At 42.4% G+C, this 27,217-nt stretch overlaps 1 protein-coding gene across 4 annotated transcripts in view; it reads left to right on the forward strand.

The window, feature by feature from the left end:
• The first annotated feature begins 1,601 nt into the window (after positions 1-1,601).
• CPN1 (carboxypeptidase N subunit 1) overlaps positions 1,602-27,217 on the forward strand; it is a 39,269-nt gene continuing 13,653 nt past the window's right edge. Inside the window, exons 1-7 of one of the 4 annotated variants that reach the window (XM_045568653.1) lie at positions 1,602-3,222; positions 7,617-7,978; positions 11,766-11,962; positions 16,104-16,259; positions 19,089-19,271; positions 20,468-20,579; positions 25,639-25,778. In XM_045568653.1, coding sequence (XP_045424609.1) covers positions 7,759-7,978; positions 11,766-11,962; positions 16,104-16,259; positions 19,089-19,271; positions 20,468-20,579; positions 25,639-25,778 — 1,008 coding nt within the window. In that variant the 5' untranslated portion in view covers positions 1,602-3,222; positions 7,617-7,758. Of the gene's footprint in view, positions 3,223-4,837; positions 5,644-7,230; positions 7,979-11,765; positions 11,963-16,103; positions 16,260-19,088; positions 19,272-20,467; positions 20,580-25,638; positions 25,779-27,217 lie in introns of those variants that run through there. The other 3 variants (XM_045568654.1, XM_045568656.1, XM_045568655.1) reach the window with 3 other exon arrangements.

Below are 27,217 nucleotides of genomic sequence, written 5' to 3' on the forward strand. Positions count from 1 at the left end.
ACCACAATTTTAAATAATTTTATCACCCCAAAAAAGAAACTCTGTGCCCCTTATCCATCACTCCCCAACCCCCCCAGTGCCCCAGCCCTAGGCAACCACTAATCTACTTTCTGTCTCTATAGATTTGCCTGTGCTGAGCATTTCATATAAGTAATATCATATACTAAGTGGCTTCTTTCACTTAGTATAATGTTTTTGAGGTTCATCCATGTTGTGGCATGTATCATTAAATATTTTAAAGCATTTATTGAGGACCTACTATGGGCAAGGCATTGTTCTAAGCGCTGGGTCAGAGGGGTGGATAAAACAAACAGTAATCCTTGCTTTCATGCAACTTACTTTTTAGTGGGGGACACAGAAAAAAGAGAAACAAATAATTATATAGTATGCTTTCTGGTAATGGTAAGTATTATGAAGAAGAATTAGGTCAATGGGTAGAGAATGATAAGGAGTAGCATTTGGGGACTGGTTTTGAGAGGGAGGTCAGGGCCAGCCACTCGAAGGTGGTGGTATTTGAGCATGAACATAAGTGATGGGAATGGAAAAGCCATGAAAAAATTTAGAAGAGCATTTCTGGCAGAGAAATAGCAAGTGTAAAGAGTCTGGGGCAGAAATGAGCTTGATATGTTCAAGGAATAGAAAGAAGGACATTGTGACTGCTGTTTACTGGACCTTTATGTCATCATAAGAATTTTTTATTCTAAGTATGGTGAGAACTCACTGAAATATTCTGAGTAGGAAAAGAATTTGATTTGTTTTTTGGTCTTTTTCTTTTTCATCATTTTTTTTTTTCTTGAAACAGACTCTCACTTTGTCACCCTGGCTAGAGTGCAGTGGCATCATCACAGCTCCCGGAAACCTCAAACTCCTGGGCTCAAGCAATTCTCCTGCTTCAGCCTCGTGAGTAGCTAGGACTACAGGCGCATACCACCAGGCCCAGCTAATTTTATCTGTTTTTAGTAGAGACGGGGTCTCACTCTTGTTCAGGCTGGTCTCAAACTCCTGACTTCAAGCGACCCTCCTGCCTCAGCCTCCCAGAGTGCTAGGATTAGAGGTGTGAGCCACCGTGCCAGGCCTGATTTATGTGTTTTTAAACGCTCGGGCTACTGTGCAGAGAATAAAACTGATGGGACAAAAATGGAAACAGGGAGAATATTCAGAAGGCTGTGGTCATTATCCAAACAAGAAATACACAGTGACATGGACTATGATGACAGTGGTTGAGCTGGGAGAAGTTGTCAGATTCCAATATATTTCCAAGCAGAGTCAGTATAACTTGCTGATATGCAGAGTGAGATAAAGAGAAGGATTGTGGGCCAGGCCCCATCAGTCATACCTGTAATCCTAGTAGTTTGGGAAGCTGAGGTGAGAGTGTCGCTTGAGGCCAGGAGTTTGAGGCCAGCCTGGGCAACATAGCGAGACCCTGTCTCTACAAAAAATAGAAAAATTAACTGAGCTTGGTGGTGCACACCTGTAGTCCCAGCTACTCAAGAGGCCGAAGCAGGAGGATTGCTTGGGCCCAGGAGTTTGGGGTTGCAGTGAACTATGATGACGTCACTACACTGTAGCCAGGATGAGAGAGTGAGACTCTCTCTCAAAAAAAAAAAAAAAGAGAGAATAGAGAAAAGGATTGTGGATGGGTCCTAGGTTTTGGCCTAAGCAATTACATTAATCGTGGCAATATTTGCCAATTTGGGGAAGCAAAGGAGGGAAGCAGCAAATGTTAACAGTATCCCTATAAGATTAATGTTCACCAGTTGATACCAGTGGTTATTCCCAGATGACAGAGTAGGGGGTAATATTTTGTGTTTCTCTTTGTACTTATCTATGTTATCTGCATTTTTACAACAAAGGCATTTCATTTTGACATAAGCATATGAATTCATTTTTTAAGAACAACTATTTTTCAGATAGCATGAAGAATGGGAACGAGTTGGAGGCAGTTTTCGAGATGTCTACAGACCAAGATGAGGGAGGCATTACCGTGCTGTAGAAAGCTCCCAGACTTTGGAGTCAGAAAGCCAGTTTAACCTCCAGATTTGCCAAACATAAACTATGTGGTCTGGATAAATCACTTAAATTTGAGTGGTTCTCACATACGTAAATAGGATATACTAGTCTCTCAAGAAAGTTGGACGCAGTTTGTCCCTGTCGGGCTCTGCCGACCCGGGGACTGGAGGCGGGTGTGCGGTGTTAGGCGTGGATGCCTGCTGGAGATCCTAGCAGGGATGGGAGGTAGGCAGTGGGCCGTACAGTTCTGGAGTTCAGAGAAGTAGAAGCAAGAGAGATGCTTTCGAGAGTTATCAGCTTATAGCAGGATTTGTAGATGAGATCATCAGGGAGTAGGTGCAGGAAAAGAGAAGAAATTCAAGGACAGACCTGGGCCGACTCTAACAGGTCAGGGTGAAATCAGGAGGGACCAACACACTCTTCCCTCTCACAGACTGCCCCCACTCCACCCCACACTCCTCCTCCCTACACCTTCATCTGCTTAGCATCTACTCATTCAGATCTCAGTTTATACGTAATATCGCTTGTATTTTAATTTATTCAGCATACTGTACTGGGATTAAGTGGTGAACAGATATTTAGTCTTGGCCTTCCTTGAGCTTATCTTCTATTGGGCCAGACAGCCGATAAACAAGGAAACAAGGAGGCAAATAAACAGGTACTTACAGACTGATCGTCTAACATCCCGAGGGAAACAAGCGGGAAGAGGAGACTGGGCAGAACCAGAGGAGGTCTCTTTAGACGGGATGATCAGGGAAGATCTCTCAGCGTCATTGATCACCGTGCTGAGCTCGGAAGTATGAGATGTGTGGGAAAGAGAATTGGAAAGGGCTTGGTCTGCTTGAGGACTGACTTTCCTGACTCCCAGGCTTGGCCAGGTTCCCTTTGCTCTACACTCTCATCACACTCAGAGTGACTGGTGATTTGAATTGAGCTGAACTCTTGATTTGGTTATAGGTCCAGTCAACTAACATTTCCTGAGCAGGATTAAATTACAGCAAGACTGCTCTGCAAAGTTACTGCTGGAGGATACAAAGAAAGAAATTTTAGAACTAGGATGACTGGAGGTCTGGGTTGGGCAAGTTGGGTCATTTGCCAACACAGGGCTGTGCTCAGTCTCACCCTCTCCCTTCCCCATCCTCCTTTCTCTTTTGTCTAGGGAACGGTGACAGAAGGAAAAAGGATGATTGCCCCCCACCTCTCCACTTGAGGGTAAGTATCCTTCTCCCTCCTCCCAGCACTGTCCAGTTTTTACCATACTCTCTTTGCTCACATTTCTCTGGTTTGTTCCGTATCTGTATTCACTGGAATGAGTCGAGTAGGGTATGGGGCTAACTGTGCCAGAGGGCATAGAGTCCAGACTCCACCATTGACTAGTTATGTGACTCTGTGAAATGTCTCTTCTAAAATGGAATTACAGTTCCTTCCTCCCTGGGCTGTTGTGAGGGATAAATAAAGAAGTCGTTGTACCCTATAAGGCAACGTAGAATTGTAAAGTATTATTGATATTTGCCTAAGGCACAGCACAGAGGTGTTTGTCCAGGCAGGGACAGCTGTGAGGACACTGAGAACCTACAAAGAAGGAAATGCCTAAAATCAGGGCAAAGAAAAGAAACCATGAGAACTCTAGAAGTGCCCTTTGGTCTAGACCTACACAGCCCTCTGCAGGGCTGGCTTCCCAAGGCTGGAGTGGAGACCCTGGGAGGACATCAGGCAATTAAGCTTTGGCTCAAGCCTCTCTCGGAGAGCCCCGCACTTAAGGTATTTGGGAGTGTATTCCTTTCCAATTGCTATGGTAAAAAAATGAGTACAAAGGTGTGGCTTAAAGCTACATAAATTTATTATCTTACAGTTTTAGAGATATTTGTCACTGGATGGTTGTCACTGGACTGAAATCTAGGTGCTGGCAAAACTGTGCTCCTTTCTGAGGCCTTTCACAGCGTTTAGAGGGTGCTCACGGTCCTCAGCAGTGACCCCTTTTCCTGCATCTTCACGGCCAGCAGTGGCTGCTCAAGTCTTTCTCTGTGTCTTTGAGGAGAGAGACTGCCTTTTTCACTCTTAATGGTGCCTGTGTCTTCGCTAGAATATAAGCACCACATACATGCACAGGATCTTTGTTGGTTTTGTTCTAGATCAAAAAGGATATTATATGTAAAGCCTCTGGCCTTTAGGAGTAAAGGTTTTATATGTAGTTGTTGAATGAATGAATTGAATTCCCATCACCTAGCATGGTCTCTAGCACAGAGTAGATGCTTAATGATGTTGCTGCTACAATTGCTACTACAAGTAATATTTACTGAGCCCTTACTATGTGCCAGGCTCTGTGCAAAGGCCTTACATGCATCATCTCATTTGATCCACACAACAACCCCTGAGGGAGGAGCTGTATTTCCTGTAACTGAAGTTTAGAGAAGTTAAGTCACTTGCCCAAGGTCAAATGGCCTAAGAAAGGTTGTACTTGGATTAAAAATATCCCTCAGACACTCAAGCCCATGCACCTTTTACTCCTAGTTGCTTTGAGGGGTGTTGTATGCCTTCTGGCTTCAGGGCATTCGCTCCAGTACTCTGGAATTCCAGGGAAGGCTTCCCAACCTCAGCCCTGATATTTCTTGTTTATGGAGGGTTTTCTCTGTTTACAAAAACCCACAGTACAAAAAAGTAGGGAGGGGCATCCCTGGCCTAGAGAATGGGATCCGTCTGCTTAGCATGAGCAAGGTCCCCGTAAAGAACTATAGGCACATTTGCCAGAAAAATGGGCATTCTGCAGAGAAACAGTTGGGGGTTATCCAGAGGTCACAAGCCAAGCTCTCAGTAGTGACAGTAGATATTGTCCTAGGTCAAGGGCTTAATGTACGACAGCCTTAGTGATGCCCTCTTAGCCTTCTCTCTTGATTCCTGCCTTCACCACCTGGGGTGACAGGATGTCCTCAGAAAATTATGGGATTTTGGTAGTGGGTATAGGTGACGGTTCTATCAGTACTGCCAATTTAGTACTTATCTTGGGCCAACCCCCCTGACTGTGAGCCAGACTGGCCTGGCTTATAATGCTTGCCCAATATATGCAAGAGGGAATGACTGTCTTTACTGACTGGTTGTAAAAAGCACAGGATTTTCCTGGGAACATTTGCTAAAGACAGAGCAGCAGCACGCAAGGGGGAAGTCAATAATGGGTTCATTGACTTATTCATTCATTCACTCAACAAATGTTGAGCACCTGTGTCCAGCTCTGCACTAGAAGCTGAAGACCATCCTGGAGGGCAGGAGCAGGGTGCCAGCAGGGCTGCACTCCATCCAGACACCTGACACCCGGCACAAGAGGCACTGGGAGAAGAACTGCAGATGCAAAGACTGTCGCAGCAACTACAAGGGGCAGTGAAGAAGACCCAAGACTCGGAGCTGGGTTGAGCTGCTTAGAGAAATACCATGGACGAAAGCAGGAAGGCAGGCACTGAGTGCATGCTCTGAAGACAGTAGACGGAGCGACAGGGCTGCACTGGAGTGAGGGCCAGGATGACAAGACACAAATGGACCTCGAGGAAGGACGTGAAGGCCATCCAAGTCATTTGAATTTTATACTATAGTGCGTTAAAGATCCATTGAAGCTTTGGTTCTTTTAAAAACAACTTTTTTGAGGTATAATTTACATGCCACAAAATTCACCCTGTTAAAGTTTACAATTAAATTATTTTTATTAATAGTAAATTACCCGAGTTGTGCAGCCATAGCCATCATCTAGTGTTAGAACATCTCCATCACTCTAGTGCGATCCCTCATGCCCGTTTACAGTTAATTCCTATCACCAAACCCAGGCAAACACTTAGTTTCTGTCTCTGTAGATTTACCTTTGTAGTTCATTTCATATAAATGGAATCAGATATAATCTTTGGTTTTTTCCATGTCTGGCTCCTTTCACTTAGCATGGTGTTTTTGAAATCCATCCACATTGTAGCACGTGTTAATATTTATTCCTCTTTATTGCTGGATAGCACCACTTGTGTGGATATGCCACGTTTCATTTATCTCTTCACCAGTTGATAGACATTTGGATAGTTTCCATTTTTTGGCTACTATGAATAATGTACTATGAACATTCTTGTGTGCAAGTCTTTGTTTTCTTGGGTAGGTACTCAGGAATGAAATGGTTGGGTTGTATGGTAAATTTATGTGTAATTCTTTGGGGGCTATACTTAATTGCTTTTATTTCCTTTTTGAAAGGGCTTTATTGAGATATAATTTGCATACCATAAAATTCACCTGTTTGAAGCATGGAATTCAATGAATTTTAGTATATTTACAGAGTTGGATAACCATCACCATCACCACTTCTAATTTTAGAACATTTCTATCACCCCAAAAAGAAATCTTGTGTCCATTTATAGTTGCTCCAGCTTCCCACTCCCAGCCCTAGGCAACCTTTAATCTACTTTCTACCTCTATATATTTGTGTTTTCTAAACAGTTTGTATGAATTAAGTTATACAATATGTAGCCTTTAGGTTTGGCTTCTTTTACTGGACATAGTAAGTTCAAGCTTCATCCATGTACAATGTATCAGTACTTAGCTCCTTTTTGTTGTCAAATAATATTCCATTATATGGATATGCCATATTTTATTTATCCATTCAGCAGTTAATGGATGTTTGAGTTGTTTCCACTTTTTGTCTCTTGTGAATGATACTGCTGTGGACATTCATGTACAAGTTTTGTGTGTGGATGTATGTTTTATTTCTCTTGGGTAGATACCTAGGAGTGACATTGCTATGTTATATAGTAAGTATATATTTAACCTTTTAAGAAACTGCCAAACTTTTTTCCAAAGTCGTTGCACCATTTTACATTCCCATAAGCAATATATGAGTGTTCCGGTTTCTCCCTGTTCTCATCAACACTTGTTATTGTTGGTCTTTTTGATTATAGCCATGCTAATGGAGGTGAAGTGATATCTCATGTTTTTAATTTGCATTTCCTTCATGACTAATGATGTTGAACATCTTTAAATGTGCTTTATTAGCCATTTCTATATCTACTTTGGTGAAATGTCTATTCATATCTTTCACCCATTTTTAAATGTCTATTCAAATCTTTTGCCCATTTTTTAATCAGGTTGTCTTCTTATCATGTTGTATGGGTTCATTATGTATTATGGATATATTATCTGATATATGATTTACAATTGTTTCCTCCCAGTCTGAGGCATTTTTTTAAATTTTCTTGATAGTATCTGTTGAAAGATTTTTGAGGGAAAAAAGGTCAAGACAGAGCCATGCTTCAGAAAGACAGTCTGGCCGCAGCACGTGGGATGGATCAAAAGGGCCAGGGAGCTCTTTTCATAAGTTGTAATAAAGGGAACAGATGCAGGCCAATTTGCTTAAAACTCCCTGGTAATCAAAGGGTTAAAATAAGCTATTTATTGAAGCCTGTTTACAGTTCAGTTAACCAGTAAACCAGAATCCGTGAAACTACCAATCTGGGGAAATGCAAAAACCTTTCCAAAGGTTTTCCTTGGTTAGGAGAGGAAGAGAAATGAGAGAGGAGAAACGAATGAGTATTCCAGAGCTACATAAATAATTTCCAGCGTTGGACGGACAGTTGTGAACTTCCTTCCAGGCGCTGTCACACCGGTGTTTACTGGCGGGAGACTAGGCAGAGCTGGTTCTCGGCCCCTGGGATTGCCGGGCTGGTGAAGAGGCCAGGCTGTCTGAAGAGGTGCAGCGCATTTCAGTGGCTCTCTTTGAAAAAGCCCAGCAAGATGTCGGAGCTGTTCTCAGTCTTCCTCCACCTCCTTCTCTTCAAGTTGGTTGCCCCGGTAACCTTTCGCCACCACCGCTATGATGACCTTGTGCGGACGCTGTACAAGGTGCACAACGAATGCCCCCAGATCACGCGGGTCTACAGCGTCGGGCGCAGCGTGCAGGGGAGACACCTCTACGTGCTGGAAATCAGTGACTACCCTGGAATCCATGAGCCCTGTGAGTCCTGAGCGGCCCCTGGGGTGTGTGGGGCGGGACTCCTCCCTTACAAATCCAGTTATTGGGGTGGTTTCTGGGGAGGTCTGAGCAACCTTCCACCTATAAAGTTTACCTCTTTCCTGACCTGAGCTGAGTATTTCCCTCTTAGCTCTCAAACTGCCCCTGCCTCTGCGGAGCAGCTGCAACCCCAATTCAGGCGCCAGGTTCTCTTTGCTCAAACCTTAATAGTAAAAGGTGAGTCTTCTTCTCTGCTCAGGTCCCATCCCCCTTCTTTCCCTCCTGTTTCTCTTCTTTTTCCTTTAATGTTAGTTCTTTCATGATCTGATGGCTCCGGAGACATAAGCAGAAACAATTAGCCCTTCTAGTTGTGCCAGGAAACTTAGAAGTGTTTGAGATATCTCTTCGGGGAGTGACAGTGTGGTATCCTAGAGAAAGGTGGAAGGCTGGGGTATTATTTACTGGATTCTTTTTGGTTAGTTTGTTTCTATTATAAAAGCAATCCATGTTTGGATTAAAAGTTAGAAATTAGATAATAATAATAAAACTCACTCATAATCCCAACACTCACAGATAACCATTGTTAGCATATTGATGTATGTCCTTCCAGACTTTTTTCTATGCATGTTTAAACCCCCTCACATAAACACATATAATTGTTTTTATAAAAATGGGATCATACTGTAGCTGCTCTTCTCACTTCATAGTCTGTTTTGAATAGCATCTGTGTCTGTAAATGCAGATCTATATCTTCATTTGTTTGGCTGCATACTATCTCACTGCGTGATTGCATTTAACTATTCATGTATTGATGGACATCTAAGCTGTGCCTACTTTTTCACTGCTTTACTTATAACAACTGAACTGATATTCAAGTTATGTCAGTTTCTCCCTCAAACTGTCAACTTCAAATCTCTCTTTACCTCTCCACTTCCACACCCCCAACCCTGGCCTAGACTCCATCACACCCCACCCAGATTATTGCACTGAACTCCTACCTGGTCTCCTGACTCCTAACCGCCACTCTCTGAACCTTCCATTTGGCACACAGATGCCAGAATAATTTTCCTAAGTACTGATACAATCTCACTCTCCTGCTTTAAAAACCTCACACCCAATGGACTGGCCATGGCAGCTTCAGAAAATTACAAAGGGGAGGCTCAAGGAAGGTTATGTGGTTAACGGGGATAATTGCCTTGCTTTGAAGCTGCCCTTGCACAGCAAAAAGTCTGTTTCTAATGAGATCGTATGCCATTGTTAATGGAGATTATGGGGTTAGCCCCCAACTCCATTCCCCTGCTTGGTGCCCCTGTACTTTCTAGCATTCAAGGTCTTCCTTGAAGCTTTTTCATATAACTGTAGCCCTCACTTTTCTCTGAAGCCCTCTTTTCTCTGAAGCCCTATAACTCTACCTGTTCATCCATTCATTCCTTTCATTCATTCATTCCACAAATACTCATCACTTACACAATATGTAAGCACTTCTGTAGACTCTGGAAGTACAACAGAGAATAAAACAAAAACCCTGCCCTCATGGGCCTGAATTCTAGTGGAGTAAGACTGGCAATAAATGGATAACTAAGTGAATACACATTATGTCAGATGGAAATAAGTACCATAGAGAAAACTAAATTAGGACAACAAAATAGAGATGCCATAGGGAATACGTGGAGGCCGGGGACAGGCAGGCGTTAATGCTCAGGAAACGCTTCTCCACTGAGGTGGTTTCTGAGCGGGTCGCATGCTGTGCTGATGTAGGGGAGGAAAAGATGGCAGGCAGAGGGAAGAGCAAATGCAGAGCTCCAGGAGGTGGAGTGTGCTTGGCACGTGTGAGGAGCAGCGAGGGGCCACAGTGGATCCAGCAGAGTGAACGATGGGAGAGCCAGAGACAAGGTCAGAGCCGTGTGGCTGGGGACCCTGGGAACAGTAGATCCTGCAGGGCCCTATAGGCCTTGGTAAAGAGCTGGGCTTTTACTTTGAGTAAAGTGAGAAGCCATTGGAGAGTTTTAAGCAGAAGAGGGACATGATCTGACTTAAATTTCTAAAAGATCATTTAGAACAGGGGTTAGCAGACTACAGCCCATGGGCCAGCCACCTGTTTTGGTAGATGAAGTTTTATTGGAATGTAGTGGTGTGTATTCACTTTTGTCTTGCCTATGACTGCTTTTGCTGGAAGAGTTGAGTAGCCGTGACAGAGACAATATAGCCCACAAAGCCTGAAGGATTTACTATCTAGCCCTTTACAGAAAATTTTTTGCCAAGCCCTGACTCAGGAGAATAGACTTTAATGAGGCTGGGCAGATGCAGGAATAGCAAGTGGAAGATTTATTGCAGTAATCCAGGCATGAGGGTGTGGGGGCTTGAACCAAAATGATAGCAGTGATTGCTACAAGAAGTGGTTGTGTTCTGGATATATTGAAAATAGAGCCAAAGAATTTGATACCGAACACCTACTAAGTGAGTAACACTGTGCTAGGTTCTATGGGGCAGCGGTTCCCAGACTTTTGGATTTCATAGAGAAGATTTTTTTTAATTTAATAACTAAGAAAGACTGGAGGAAACTAAAACAGATTTTCCAGATTTTGTTTTACTGAATAAGGATATGAAGAACTAGAACTATCTGCCATCTACCATCCCCATCCTTTCCTAAAAGAAAGGAAATTTTTAACACCAAGAAAAGTAAGAAAGACATACTCTAAAGAAGTACTCTAAGATTAAAGAATACACATTATGGAAAATTCCCCACATGATTGTTGTGGGTTACAGGCATTCGTTTGGGAAAGACTGCTGTAGGTAGACTAAAATATGTAACAATGGAGTGTGTCCTAAATAAGATTAAAAATTATATGCATTGCTAATGCCAGGTCCAGTGAAGGAAATAGAACATGTGCAAAAATAGGGAGGTAAAACCTGGGGAGTTGAAAGCAAGCTCACCCCTGGCAAGGAGAACCCAAGATGGCTTCACAGAGTAAGTGACATTTGAACTGGGCCTAGAAGGGTGGAGGTGAGATGAAGGGTAGAGAGGAAAGTGTTGGGTGGAAAAGAAATCACTTGGCAAGAGCTTTTAAAGGGGGGCAAGAATGATTTTCTTTAAGTGGTTCCAGAGGCTCTTTTAAGATCCTCAGCTCTCACCTCGAGTGGCCAGTTAACATGGCCAGAGGGAAGTCCAAGGCGTCAGACACAGTGGCCTCCCTGTTCTGTGCTTCGAGACTTGTCCTCTTCAGAGGTGAAGGACAGATTTTAGTTTTCTAAGTGCCAAGAAAGTTAAGTTTTCAACTGGATGATTAGCAACTGTTATGCCATAGCCTAGAGCACATGATGATAGCAGGTTTGGGGGGAAACCATCCTTCTCCTGGAAGGCTTGTCTCTGAGAAGCAGCCTGCGCTGCAAATGGACTGAACATGCCGCCTAGGTGTGGGTCCACATCAGTCATTAGCTAGGCAGCCTCAGGGGGGTTACTTAGCCTCTTCTGTCCCTCCTACCCTCACCTGGAGGCTAATCATGCCCACTTTACAGGTTTCTGTGATGATTAACAGTAATGTACATAAATGCCTAGTACATCGTGGGGGTTCAATAAATGGTATTATTATGCCTGGTGTGAATTTTTGTAACTTTTATAATTGCAATTGGCTAGGAAGGGGCTCAGGGATTTTTCGAAAAGACCCAGTGAAATTTTCTTATACTCTTTACCGAAAAAGAGGAAAAAGGTCCCTTTGCGAGGTTGGGTGTCAGTGGCGCTTGCAAGCTTTCCCATCTTTTCTCTTGCTGCACGTGTATCTCTCGCTTGCAGTGGAACCGGAAGTCAAGTACGTGGGAAACATGCACGGCAACGAGGTGCTGGGCCGTGAGCTGCTGCTGCAGCTGTCCGAGTTCCTGTGCGAGGAGTTCCGCAACGGGAACCAGCGCGTCGCGCGGCTCGTGCAGGACACGCGCATCCACATCATGCCGTCCATGAACCCCGACGGCTACGAGGTGGCGGCCGCCCAGGTACGGGGTCCTGGGAACATGTCCCGTGGAGGGAACAAGGCCATCTCAGGAAATAAAGTAAAAGCCAGTAGACAAGATGCCCTCTCTGTCCGAAAAATGTATCAAAAATAAAAGATAAAATGGCAGAGAGAGGAAAACAAATGCCAACAGAAATAAAAGAAAGGGTAAAGACTGGGGTTCAGTCCTGTAGCACCTCAGGCAATAAAGTGGGCTGTCTCTGAGCCGCTGTTCCTGCAACAGCTTTCCAGCTGACCTCACGGTTTTATTGTGAGGATCAATGTGGCAATATCTGTGACACACTGTGTAAACTGGAAAATACTAACCAGATGTGATATTGCAACGGATATTGCAAAATATACCTCCTTTCCTGAGCTTTTAGCTTCATACCCTAAACACCTTCCTCCCCTCCACTCTACGTTTCCATTTGCATTTGTGGGGAAAATATCTGGGAGAACAGCTTTCCACAGAATCAGGGCGCAGGGGGCTAGTTCCAGATTCTTCATACTTTACCATATTTCTGTAGGGTTTTTCCTCCACTGGCATAGTACTCAGTCTTTCCATTCTTTATTCTAGAGTTAGATTTGCAATGGGACAGATAAGGAAAAACGTCTGTGGGCTTTTTACTTTATTTCTTAACATAAATTCAAAATTTCAATGTCCCTAACTTTAAATCAATGGTTCTCCTTTGTGAGTGTGATCAGAATCACAGGTTTTCAAAGAGCAGGAAGTTTGGAAAGAGGTTGAGGGGAGAATCCCAGCCTGGCCGCTTGGCTTCTGTTAGCTTTTTCCTGTATTGCAGTGGGAAGCTGAGAACCGGCTCAGTCCTGCCCACATCCTTGGCAATAGGTGGAGTTGTGGAGAGTGGAGGAAGCCCAGCCCACCCGCCAAACCTTAGGACCATCTCTGGGAAGCTGGTCACCTCTATTCACCCGCTGTGCTCTTATTCAGAGGGACCAGATCTTGAACTGAACCCAAGAGAGGACCCATCCGGTTCTTAGACTCCCAGAGCTACTTGCCATGCCCAGAAGAAACATATCTGCATGGCTGTGCAGGGGACACCTGCCTGACCACCAGACTTTAAAGCCACTTGTAGGTAGGCAGAATAATGGCCCCCCAACTATGACCATGTACTAGTCTCCAGAACTTATGAATATGTTATATTACTTGTCCAGGGGAAATTAAGGTTGCAGATGGAGTTAATGTTGCTAATCAGTTGACCTTAAAATATCCTTGGTTATTTGGGCAGTTCCAATGCGATCAATCACAAGGGTCCTTTAAATGTGGAAGAGGGAGGCCAAAGGTCAGAGTTAGCAAGATTGAAGATGTTACATTGCTGGCTTTCAAGATGGAAGAAGGGACCTCAAGCCAAGGAATGTGGATGGCCTCTAGAAGCTGGAAAAATCGGGAAACGTATTCCCCTGGAGCCCTTGAAAGGAATAGAACCCCATGGACACCTTGCTTTTAGTCCCTGAGACCTATTTCAGTCTTCTGACCTTCAGAACTATAAGATAATAAACTCATGCTGTTTTAAGCCACTAAGTTTGTGTTTGTTCAAGCAGTAATAGGAAACCAGTACATCACCAACCCTATTTATGGGAACCTTCTGTTAGGGGAAGCCCCTTCCTGCCAGCCTAACCATTGCCCAGCATGCCTGGTAAATCAACTGATGAAGCCCATAGCGGTTAATGTTCAAGAGCTACCTTGATATGAATGAACAGGCAGTGAAAAAAACCCAGAAGCATAAAAAAAGTTATTATGTCACAGAAGTGTATACCAAACTGAAAAATCATGTGAATGTTTTCCACTGGAACAGAATTGATGTAGACAACTTCAAAGAACTTCAAAAAAATATATGTTTTCAACACAATCTAAAAATAAAATACAAGTGGGATGCCATAAAAAAGAAAAAATCTTAGAACAATAATGAATTCGTCAGAAAAAAATATGATCTGCCACGTCTTATTGGTTAGAAAAAAAAAGAAAAGGAAAAATATGAGAGCAGTAGTACATCTGTGAGTTTTAGCTACCCAGCATCAATTCGTTCACTTCCAGGAAAAGCCAACAATTTGGGCTCTACTGTCTCAATCCACAGGGCCCCAGTGGACACTATTTGCTTTCTCCAGTGCCGCACAAAACATTAAATGGAATTTCGATTTTGCATGAGCCTCTTAACATATCTAGATCACTTTATATATTTAATTTTCATGTATATATCTATCGCCCCATGTATACCATGAATTCCTAGAAGGCTAGAATAATGTGTTATTTATCTCTTTCCACAGTGTCTATCAGAGAGCTTTGAATAGAAAAGGACTTAAGTAAATGCTGGTTGACTAAATGGATGACCGAATGAGTGAATGAATACATGAGCAAATAAATGATAAAATTTGAAGTATGAGCAGAGAAATTAAGGGATCCAGAAAGTTGATCCTGCTCAGAAGAAAGATAAGTAAGGATCCTAAATTCTTTTTAAAAATGGGAGGGGTGGGTTTCCGTGGTGCAACCACTTTGGAAAACAGTTCAGCAGTTTCTTAAAAAGTTAAACATAGATTTAACTTATGACCCAGCAGCTCTACATATAAGGGTCTACCCAAGGGAAATGAAACATACGTCCACACAAAAACTTGTATGTGAATGTTTAGAGCAACATTCTTCACCATAGCCAAAAAGTGGAAACAACCCAAATGTCCACATTGAACAGTGGGTTGAATAGTATCCTCCCCCAGATTCATATTCACCTGAAACCTGTGCATGTGACCTTATTCGGAAATATGTAGTCATCCCTCGGGATGCTTAGGGAATTGGTTACAGGACTTCTCCCCAGGCCCCCACATTGATACCAACATCCGTGGATGCTCAAGTCCTTTATGTAAAATGGTGTAGTGTTTGCATATAACCTATACACATCCTCCCCTCTACTTTAAATCATCTCTAGATTACTTAATATACCTAATACAATGTAAATGCTATGGAAATAGTTGTTAGGTTGTATTGTTTAGGGAAGAATGACAAGAAAAAAGTATACATGTTCAATACAGATGCAACCATAGTAAGCCTAACTACATTTTTTCTCTGCAGTTAGTTGCACCCATAGATGTGGAACCCATGGATACAGAGGGCCAACTGAGGGTTTTTGCAGATGTGATTAAGATGATGTCAAACTGGATTAGGGTAGGCTCTGAATCCAATATGACTGGTGTCCTTATAAAAAGAAAGAAATTCGTAAACCGAGACATGTATACTGGGGAGAAGTTCGTGTGAAAATGGAAGCAGAAATTAGAGTGATGCATCTATAAGCCGGAGAATGCCAAGGATTGCCTCCAGCCACCAGAAGCTGAAAGAGACAAAGAGGGAGACTTCAGAGAGCACGGCCCTGCTGACACCTTGATTTCAGATTTCTAGCCTCCACAACTGTGTGAGAATAAATTTCTGTTATTATAAGCCACCTGGTTTGTGGTAAATGTTACAGCAGCCATTGGAAGCAAACACAGTCAGTCAACTGGTAAATGGGTAAACAAAAGGTGGTAAATCCATGTAATGGAACTATTCAGCAAGCAAAAGGAATACAATACTGATACATGGTACAACATGGATGAACCTCGAAAACATTATGCCCAGTGAAAAGAAAAAACACAAAGAACACATAATGTGTGATCCCACTTACGTGACACGTCCAGAAAAGGCAAAGCAATGGAGACAGAAATGACTGCCTAGGGCTGGGGTGAAAAGGAGGAGCGACTGTAAATAGAAATGAGGTTTCTATTTAGGGTGAGAAAAATGTTCTAAAATTAGATTGTGATGATGGTTATACAACTCTGTAAGCACACTAAAATTCTTTAAAGTATAAACTTAAAATGAGTGAATTTTATGGTATATAAATTATATCTCAGTGAAGCTGTTCATAAAAAAATTGGGGATCCCATTAACCTGAAACACCCCACTCTTGTTAGGGCTTCTTCTGGGATCTCCACCTCCGGCAGGGAAGCTTGAACTGCACCACTGGGACTTTGGACAAGTTAAATAAGAAAATGCTAAATCATTTGATAGATTAAGCTAATATCTAAAAAGAACTATATAATGCTCTTCAGATATAGAATTTGGTCTGAAACCTTCATCTTTCATCTCTTCATTTCCCTCCTAGGGCCCAAATTCGTCCGGGTATCTGGTTGGCAGGAACAATGCAAATGGAGTGGACCTGAACCGAAACTTCCCTGACCTCAATACCTACATCTACTACAATGAGAAGTACGGCGGTCCCAACCACCACTTGCCCCTTCCAGACAACTGGAAGAGTCAGGTAGGAGACAAAATTTGCAAACAGAAACAGGTAAATCAGCATGTGGAATTTCTTGCAGAGAGATTGCTAAGCAATCCTCACATCAACTAAACAAGCAAGAATTAAGCATCAACTGTACTCCATGTTAATCTGTCTAGAGCAATGGTAATTGTATCTTAAGTTTCTTTGTATTTATTTCTTCCCCCAGGGTATAGCCCTCCCGGGGGCACATGCTCACTAAATGTTTGTTGTTAGTGGTGATGGTGGCAAAGGAGGTGCAAGCGGTATCATACAGTTGCATGGTATTTAACAATTTTTTTTTTAGAGGCAGGGTCTCACTCTGTCACCCAGGCTGGAGTGCAGTGGCACAATCATAGCTCACTGTAACCTCAAACTCCTGGACCCGAGTGATCCCTACATTTTAGCCTCCTGAGTAGCTAGGACTATAGACTCATGCCACCATGCCTGACTAATTTTTAAACTTTTTTTAGAGATGAGGTCTAACTATGTTGCCCAGGCTGGTCTTGAACTCCTGGCCTCAAGCAATCCTCCCACCTCAGCCAAAGTGCTGGAATTACAAACATGAGCCACTGTGCCAGCCCAATAAAATTCTTTCATAGCCAATTTCAGTCAATCATCATAATACTGTGTGGTGAATGCATGAAGGCATCAAGCAGTGTCATCCATCTCTGTTTTATAGCTTTTACACTTAAAATAATGTGAGTTCACATGGCTAGTAATTGGTGGAATCAGGATTAAAACTCAGGCCTTCTGATTCTCATTGCAGCATTTCTTTCTGCTACGGTAGGCTGTGGACAGAGAACTCTAGCACTCTGTAGAGAAGTCTCTCTTACATGTGATGGACTGTGTGCTCATCAACAGTCGGCTACAAAAGGCAGTTCAGCCAGGGGGTGTAGCGCAGGGTAGGGCATTGCACTGCAGAAAGAGGTTCAGGGCGTCTAACCCATACAGTTGTTCCTCTTCCCTTCCTATATGACCCTGGACTACTTTGCCAGACCCTCCCTTGGTTCCCTTACTCTCTCACAGGACCCCAGCCTCTTTCTCCCCAAGGCCTGACTCCTGGGGAATGGGAATGGTTTCATCTTGCTGGTGGGCCTGCTCCTGGGCATAGCTGCTGGCATCCTCGGAGCACCCGGCCACCCCTGGTTTCTCCACTGTGTGGGATGATTCTAAATGTTCTATCTGTGAATATCTAAACTTAGAGACTGGGGACAAAAAATGTAAAGCAGTGTAAGCCTTTTAATTGGGAGTTTCCCAGACAAAATATTCTGGTTTTTTTTTTTCCCTTGAAAATGATGTAAAAGTCATGCTGACATGTTAGATTTCTGATAACAGCTGTCCTCTTGGCTCAAGTAAATAATAAATCAAAAATAACTTGGTACAAATCAGCATATCCAGTCCAAAGAATGTTCTCATTTATTAAATGTATTTCTCTAAGTAAAATAAGGTAATTGAGTCAATCATAATTAGGCTCCCATTCAGTCCTATCTCTAAATCACAAGAAAAAAGACATTGAGAAGTTTCTCTTGCCCTTAATGGAACAGCCTTGAGAAAGAGGAGCAGTGAGAAGCTGCCATTGTTCTGATAGACATTATTCTGATAGGACATGAAGAAAGGGCTGCTTCAAAACGTCTGAGCCCTGGTCACAGACCAGGACTGGTGCCCTTGGTATTACGTCCATTCCGATTAAGTGAGACTCAACCCTATTTGAGTTCCCCTGGGATGGAAAAGATGGGGCCTTCCGAGCTGACCTCAGTCCAGGAGGAGCCATTGACACATGAACACCATATAATCTCTAAGCATGTCCATCCTAAGAGGAGGAGAAACGCTGAAGTTTGTAAATTATTTACTCTTTTTTTCTTTTTTTTCCCCCCACCTCCCAATCATGAGACCTTAAATTATTTACTTATACTACAAGTCCACGCAGATTCAAGGCTTTCTTTAGAATACTTTCACTCATATGCAAGGCAAAGGGAGGAATTTCACTACTTAGCCAAGACTGCTGCATTTGATGGTACGTCTAAACTATGACATTTGGATATGACCACAGGAGTGTGTTCCACATGTCAACATTGCAGCAGATGTGTTGAGGGAGAGAGGGAGGTTGAAAACCATTACTGTAAACCAGCATTTTCCAGATTTATTTACTGCAGCCCTAAATTTCTGCAGAGATGCCTTATAAGGCACTGGAGCAGTGAGCAAATTGGGAAATTCTTTCCTAGGGACCAGAGAAAGCCCAAGCTGGGGCTCTGAGCTCTCCAATCATGACACCCCTCTCCATACAGACTTCTCTTTCTCTCTCTCTCTCAATAGACTTTATTTTTTTAGAGTAGTTTTAGGTTCACAGCAAAACTGCACAAGAAGTACAGAGAGTTCCCATATATGCCCTGCCCTCCTTCACCCACCCTACCACCAACATCCTGCACCAGAGTGGTACATTTGTTACCGTCAGTGAGCCTACCTGGGCTCATCATTAACACTCAGTGTCCATAGTTTGCATTGGCACTTTCTCGGCATTATACTCTATGGGTTTGGGCAAATGTGATGATTATGTATCCACTATCGTAAGAAAAGCTTCACTGCCCTAAATGCTCTCTTTTGACCCTTTTTGTATACTGGAATTCCACATAAGGAAGTAATAAAAGGTTCTGTACACTCAACTGTTGAAGCTAAAGATCAAAATTTGCCCACCTACACTCGTCATATCTAGGAGGACTCCGTTTCAGGCAGACATGCTGTCTCCGCAGGCTACTTCCTCAAAGACTTCTTCCAACGGCCATGTGGCACCTCCAGCTGCACCTTCACCGCCAGCCTCTCCTCTCCTCGCAGGTGGAACCCGAGACGCAGGCGGTGATCCAGTGGATGCGCTCCTTCAACTTTGTCCTTTCAGCCAATCTCCACGGAGGGGCGGTGGTGGCCAATTACCCATACGACAAGTCCCTTGAGCATCGGGTCCGAGGCTTCCGCAGCACTGCCAACTCCCCCACGCCTGACGACAAGCTTTTCCAGAAGGTATGCAGACTGGCAGCTTGTCCCGCCGAGGGGATCCTGGGGCTCAGGAGATGAGCTTCAGGTCAGTAGCATGGGACCCCGTGAGGACAAGTCCACAAAAATTGAACACACTGCTGCGAGGAGCTTACGGGCTAGTAAATTACGTTTTGTTTTGAGTGATAAGCCATAAATTCATGAAAAAGTAAATAAAAAGGAAAGCTTTATAGTATAATTACCACAGTGTAGAAAATACTTAAGCTAATGACAAGCAAGAAATATACCAAAATTATAAGCTGCCTCCATCCAATAAAAAAAACAATGAAATATACCAAACAACTAGTGGCATTAAGTGTGAATTTTGGGGGGCTCTAATTTACAATTTTATAATATGTTCGTATTAATGACAAATAGGCTAGGCATATTAAAAAGGTTTAAATAATAGTTCAAAACAATAGAATAAAATTAATATATTATTAATTTTATATTAATAATATAAAATAGATACCATATATTTTATAATACAATAAATTTATAATTATTCTATAATAAAATATACAAGCTAAATTATAAATATGTCATATATTAACATATTAACATATAGTGACATATTAATAGTAATATATTGATATAATATAAATAATTATTATTAATTCATCAATTAATGAACTACATAGAGACTAACAGTAGTTGTTGCTTTGCAAAGCAGGGATATTATTATATTTTATTCTCCATTAATCTCATTTTGTCCACTGTTATAAAATAGTAATGAAGGAGAATTATAGGGAGGCCTTCCAGCACACACCTCGCACCGCCCAACACAGTACTTTTCCTGGAGAAGTCCTGCCTTACTTGCTCCTTGATTTTACAAATTTGGCTAGAAAGTGGTACAACTAGAAGGACCTTCTATATCATCTACTGCCACCCCTCACATTGCACAGGAAAAAACTTAGCCCCAAAATAGTGAAAAAAATCAGAGTACAGATCTCCTGACTCCAGTCTAACACACACACACACACATATACACACCACACACACTGTTACACACATGCACACACACACACCATCTCTCTATCCCTGATCATATTCTCTTTCACTAAAGCAAATAACCAGCTGTTTGTACCTAGCAGGGTTTCTTGATTTTACCAGAGTTCTGAGTGGGAGCTTTGCCCTAGGAGTTGGAAAGACTAGAGGTCATTTTCTGCCTGCTCTTCCTCTAGCTGGCCAAGGTCTACTCCTATGCACATGGATGGATGCACCAGGGCTGGAACTGTGGGGATTACTTCCCAGACGGCATCACCAATGGGGCTTCTTGGTATTCTCTCAGCAAGGGTAAGGACAGTCTTGGGACTGCTCAAGCTGAAGTAGAATAGTGCTCATTTTCCTAAATCCCCAATTTTCTCAGGGAAATGGTGGAATACTATAGAATTTTTCACTGAAGTAGAGATCTCAGGTTGGCATTTAGTGTCCTGTTTGTGATTCTTTAAAACTAAGATAGAGACAACTTGTGGTCCTGTAAAACTGGTGGTTTACACAATAGATCAGGGCATAGGAGGAAAACAGTGTAGCCAAGCGGTTCAGGGAGTGAGATCTGAGAGTAAATTGGATTGAAACCGGGCTTGCCCACTTGCCAGTCATGTGGCTTCAGGGTAATGACTTAACCTCTCTGTGCTTTAGTTTCTTTGTCTGTAGTTCAGAATAAAGTACCTTTTCAAGTCACTAATAAAAGGGGGAAAAAAGAACAATAATACTTGCCTCGTAATTTTGATGGAAGTATTACATAAAATACTACACATAAAGTACATAGAAATGCTTGGGTATAAATGTTAGATTTTTTTAAAAAACTATCCCCCACATAGCGACAGGTGAGCAGAGGGGCTGGGCTGGGCACAACCAGCTCACCTGAGACGTGCTGTCTGTAGCCTGACTGCCCATCCCCTATAAGCAAGAGTTTGCCATGGATGTTGTGTCTTGTGGCACTAATAATGTAGCCTCAAAGAGCAGAAACCTCCAGCAAGAGGCTTCTCTCTCTAGTCCCTGGGCCTTTGCCACAACCAAGGGTCAAGGCAGGACCTTTGTTTATGAACCTTCAATGCACAGGGAACCTAAGGCAAGAGAAGAGGCTGAAGCAGGAAGCCAGGTTCTTTTAGGAGTCATCTTCTAGCATCTGTCTTTCCCCATCCTCTCAAATCTGACCTGGCCACAGCCCAGGTAGCAGATTGGTGAGAGCTGAGTTGCTGGTTGGTCCTGTGGAGAGTGGAGAGGAACAAGGTTAAAGAGTCACCAGGTGCTGGGAAGGTAGGTTTGTTGTGGCCAAAAACTCATTTGAACACAAGGCAAGAAGATTTTGTTGAACTTTCCCTTTTTTAGTTTGTATAATATTAGGAAAGCAATAGATTTTTTTGTCCCCCAAATTGAAAGTATCAAATATACTTTTTCAAGTTATAACTGTTCTTTTTTTTCTCTGTCCTCCCTTACCCTTCTCATCCCCTGAGGCAGCCTGCCCCATGCCTCCCCTGAGAATCATTGCCCTAAATTAAGCTGGTACAACTCCAAGGTCATTGAACCAAGCACAATGATTGTTCCAGCAATGTGGTCTCTTGACCAGCATCATGAGCATCACCTGGGAACTTATTAGAAATGCACGTTTTGGGGTCCCACCCAATACCTACTGAATCAGAAACTTTGGGGATAAGCCCCAGAAATCCGTCTTTTAATGGAAGGCTCAGCCTTCCAGATGATTCTAACTCAGAGAGAGAACCAATATAATAGGCTGTAGTTATTGTTCTTCAACTTTCCCTATTCTTTCTGTAACAGCTGCTTGCACTCATCAGCTTAAAGGCAAATGAAAGTTGATGAAATGGATAATTTTTTTTCAATTTTTATTGTGGTAAAAATACACATAAAAGATCACCATCTTAACCATTTTAAGTGTGTGGTTCACTGTTATTATTAATACATTTGTAATGTTGTGCAATGATCACCACGATCCATCTCCATAAGTCTTTTCATCTTGAAAACCACGAATTCTATACCCACTAAATAATAACTCTCCATTCCTTTCTCCTCCCCACCCCCTGGCAACTTCCATTCTGTCTTCTGTCTTTATGGTTTTGACTGCTGTAAATTATCTCATATAAGTGGAATCATACAGTATTTGTCTTTTTGTGAATGGCTTATTTCATTTAGGATAAGGTCTTCAAGGTTTATCCATGTTGTAGCATGTGTCAGAATTTCCTTCTTTGCTAAGGCTGAATAATATTCCCTTGTGTGTATACACCACATTTGTTTATACATTCATCTGCCAATGGACATCCGTTGCTTCCACTTTTTGGCTATTGTAAATAATGTTGCTATGAACATGGCTACGCAAATATCTCTTTGAGACCCTGCTTTGGGTTCTCTTGGACATATACCCAAAGTGGTATTGCTAGATCCTATGGTAATTCTATTTTTAGCTTTTTGAGAAACTGCCATACTGTTTTCCACAGCAGCTGCACCATTTTACATTCCCACCAACGGTGCACAAGGGTTCCAATTTCTCCATCCTCACATACACTTGCTAATTTCTGGGGGTTTTTTGATAGGAGCTATCCTGATGGATGTGAGGTGGTATCTCATTGTGGTTTTGATTTGCATTTCCCTAATGATTAGTGATGCTGAGCATCTTTTCATGTGCTTCTTGGCCATTTGTATATCTTCTTTGGAGAAGTGTCTATTCAAGTCTTTTGCCCATTTTTTAAATAAAGTTGTTTTTTCATGGTTGTTGTTGAGTTTTAGGAGTTCTCTGTATATATTCTAGATATTAACCCCTTATCCGACATATGATTCACAACTATTTTCTTCCATTTGTAGGTTACCTTTTTACTCTGTTGATGTGGCTCTTTTTTTGAGACAGAGTCTCACTGTGTCACCCTGGGTAGAGTGCAGTGGCATCATCATAGCTCACTGCAACCTCCAACACATGGGCTCAAGCAATACTCTTGCCTCAGCCTCCCAAGTAGCTGGGACTATAGGTACATGCCACGATACCCTGCTAATTTTTCTATTTTTAGTAGAGATGGGGGTCTTGCTCTTGCTCAGGCTGGTCTCAAACTCCTGAACTCAAGCAATCCTTCTGCCTTGGCTTCCCAGAGTGCTAGGATTATAGGAGTGAGCTACTGCGCCTGGCCAATATGGCCTCTTGATACATGAAATTTTTGAATTTACATGAAGTCCAATCCGCTATTTTTTCTTTTGTTGCCTGTGACTTGGTATCATATTCAAGAAGTAATTGCCAAATCCAATGCCATGAGCTTTTGCCCTATGTTTTCTTCTAAGAGTTTTATAGTTTTGGGTCTTTAGGTCTCTGATCCATCTTGAGTTAATTTTTGCATGTGGTGTTAGATAAGGGTCCAATTTCATTCTATTCTCATGTGGTTATTCAGTTTTCCCAGCACTATCTGTTGAAAACACTGTCTTTTCCCCATTGATTGATCTTGGCACCTTTGTCAAAGGTCATTTGACCATATCTGCAAGGGTTTCTGGGCTCTTTTCTGTTCTACTGCTCCATATGTCTGTCTTTATGTGAGTACCACAGTGTTTTCATGACTGTAGTTTTATAGTAAGTTTTGAAATCAGGAAATGTGAGTCCTCTAGCTTTGTTCTTCTTTTTCAAGACTGTTTTGGCTATTTGGGGTCACTTGAAATTCCACATGAGTTTTCTTTTCTTTTCTTTTTTTTTTTTTTTGAGACAGAGTCTCGCTTTGTTGCCCGGGCTAGAGTGAGTGCCATGGCGTCAGCCTAACTCACAGCAACCTCCAACTCCTGGGCTTAAGCGATCCTACTGCCTCAGCCTCCCGAGTAGCTGGGACTACAGGCATACGCCAACATGCCCAGCTAATTTTTTCTATATATATTTTTAGTTGGCCAGATAATTTCTTTCTATTTTTAATAGAGACAGGGTCTCACTCTTGCTCAGGCTGGTCTCGAACTCCTGACCTCCAGAGATCCACCCGCCTCGGCCTCCCAGAGTGCTAGGATTACAGGTGTGAGCCACCGCACCCGGCCCACATGAGTTTTCTATTTCTACAAAAAGTCATTGGATTTTTTTTTTTAAGACAGAGTCACTGTCACCCAGGCTGGAGTGCAGTGGCCCAATCATAGCTCACTGTAACCTTGAAGGGCTCAAGTGATCCTCCTGCTTCAGCCTCCCAAGTAGCTGGGACTACAGATGCATGTCACTATGCCCAGCTAATTTTTTAATTTTTTGTAGAGAAAAGGTCTCATTATATTGCCTAGGCTGGTCTCAAACTCTTGGCCTCAAGTGATTCTTGCACCTCAGGCTCCCAAATTGCTGGGATTACAGGCGTAAACCACCAAACCTGGCCTCACTGGGATTTTGATAGCGATTGCATTGAATCTGTATATCACCTTGGGTAATGTAGAATCTTTAAATGGATAATTTTTAACCCAAATGAATTTATAATGTAAACATGATCCTAATAATCAAAAACATATTAAAAAGCAATTGATTCAGGCTCGGTGCGATGGCTCACGCCTGTAATTCTAGCACTCTGGGAGGCTGAGGCTCAAGGATTGCTTGAGGCCAGGAGTTCGAGACCAGCCCGAGCAAGAATGAGACCCCATGTCTACAAAAAATAGAAAAAATTAGCCAAGCATGGTGGCACGCTCCTGTAGTTCCAGCTACTCGGAAGGCTGAGGTAGGAGGATTGCTTGAGCCCAGGAATTGGAGGTTGCAGTGAGCTGTGATGACACCACTGCACTCTAGCCTGGGCAACAGAGCGAGACCCTCTCAAAAAAAAAAAAAGGGTAATTGGTTCAACTGAATAATTGAATGATATAGAAGATCAGAGCAGGCAAGATTTTGTGAAGAAAAAATAAAATATGGCTGCCTTCTGCTTTTTCAAGAATTTATTTTTCTGGGATAACTATTTTCAGATTAATGTTGTGTTCTCAGGTAGGAGGAGGGATGTGAAAGCAAGATATTCGTTTCCTCTCTAACCTCCCAGGTCTGAAGAGCATTGTAGTTCAAAGAGAAAATCTGTTCTCCTGAAAGCAGTACATGTGCATAGTCCACTATTAAGGCACAGCTGATAAGCAGACTTTGGAAATGATAAAAGGGACAAGAAGTGAAATTAAATCATGAAATGGAAAAAACATAGAAGATGGAGATGGCAAATGGGCATTTATGAAGAGAGAAAACTGGAAAGAGAGAAAGGCATGTGAACTGGGAACTTGGGGAAAGATTTTCTGGAGGAGAGAATGAAATGAGGTCAAGCAGTAGAAGAGAAGGTGATGCGGGGTGGAGGACTTGTGATTAAAGAGACATGAGATGGGGCGCTGGGCAAGAGCCTGGTGATACAATTCTCCACTGCCGCCTTTCCCCTAGGAATGCAAGACTTTAATTATCTCCATACCAACTGCTTTGAGATCACGCTGGAACTGAGTTGCAACAAGTTTCCTGGCCAAGAGGAATTACAGAGGGAGTGGCTGGGTAACCGGGAAGCCCTAATCCAATTCTTGGAACAGGTAAAATCATATTTTTTAACTTTCATGGTTACAAAAAGAGAAGTGTTTCCCAATGGCAGGTAAAGTGTTTTGTGTGGCTCAGGTCTGACTTTTGCTCTGACTCAGTGCAATAGATCTGGGCTTCTTCTACCAATGAGATTCAGTCTTTCAACATTATCGAGCACAGCTGTCTGTCAGAAACTGTACTACATGCTGGGAATTATGAGTAAACAAACAAATATCCCTGTCCATATGGAACTTACATTCAAGTGAGGAGAGACAGATAATACACAAAATAATAAAGTACAAGTTATAACATGTGAAAGGAGAAATGCTATGAAAAAACTCTTACAGAGAAGGTGACATTTATCAAAGACTTCAAGGAGGTGAGGGAGAGAACTATGCAGATATCTGGGGGGAAGCATTCCCTGAAAGAGACACCACACCAAATATAAAGCCAACAATAAGCACATGAAAAGATGCTCAGCATCACTAATCATTAGCGAAATGCAAATCAAAACCACAATGAGATACCACCTCACATCCGTCAGGATGGCTGCTATGAAAAAAACCTCAGAAATTAACAAGTGTCTATGAGGATGGAGAAAACGGAACCCTTGTGCACTGTTGGTGAGAATGTAAAATGGTGCAGCTGCTATGGAAAGCAGTATGGCAGTTTCGAAAAAATTAAAAATAGAATTACCGTAGGATCTAGCATTACCACTTTCAGTATATATCCAAGAGAACCCAAAGCAGGGTCTCAAAGAGATATTTGCGTAGCCATGTTCATAGCAACATTATTTACAATAGCCAAAAAGTGGAAGCAACCAGTGTCCATAGGCAGACGAATGCATAAACAAATGTGGCATATACACACAAGGGAATATTATTCAGCCTTAACAAAGAAGGAAATTCTGACACGTGCTACAACATGCATAAACTTTGAGGACCCTGTGCTAAGTGAAATAAGCCACTTATAAAAAGACAAATACTGTCTGATTCCACTGATATGAGGTTACTAGAGTAGTCACATTCACAGAGATGGAAAGTAGAATGATATTGCCAGGGACTGGAGGGAGGGGAAATGGGGAGTTAGTGTTTAATGGGTATAAGGTTTCAGCGTTTCAAGATGAAGAGTGATGGAGATGGACGGTGGTGATGGTTGCACAACATTACAGATGTGTTTAATAACACTGCAGCATACAGTTAAAATGGTCAAAATGCTAAATTTTATGTTATGTGTATTTTAACTTAAAAAAAATACAAAACCAAGACACCAGTGTGGCTGGAACAATCTCAGAAATAAGGGAGAGAGAGAGTAGTAAGAGAGGAGATTGGAGAGCTAATACGTAGCTTTACAGACAGATCATCACAAGAACTTTAGCTTTTGCTCTGAGTGAGTTGGGTGTTGAGTAGAGTGGTGCCATGATTTGGCTCAGGCTTTAGCAGGATCAGTCTGG

Source organism: Lemur catta, chromosome 14 (assembly GCF_020740605.2).
Source record: "Lemur catta isolate mLemCat1 chromosome 14, mLemCat1.pri, whole genome shotgun sequence".
In the NCBI taxonomy this organism is placed as follows: Eukaryota; Metazoa; Chordata; class Mammalia; order Primates; family Lemuridae; genus Lemur; species Lemur catta.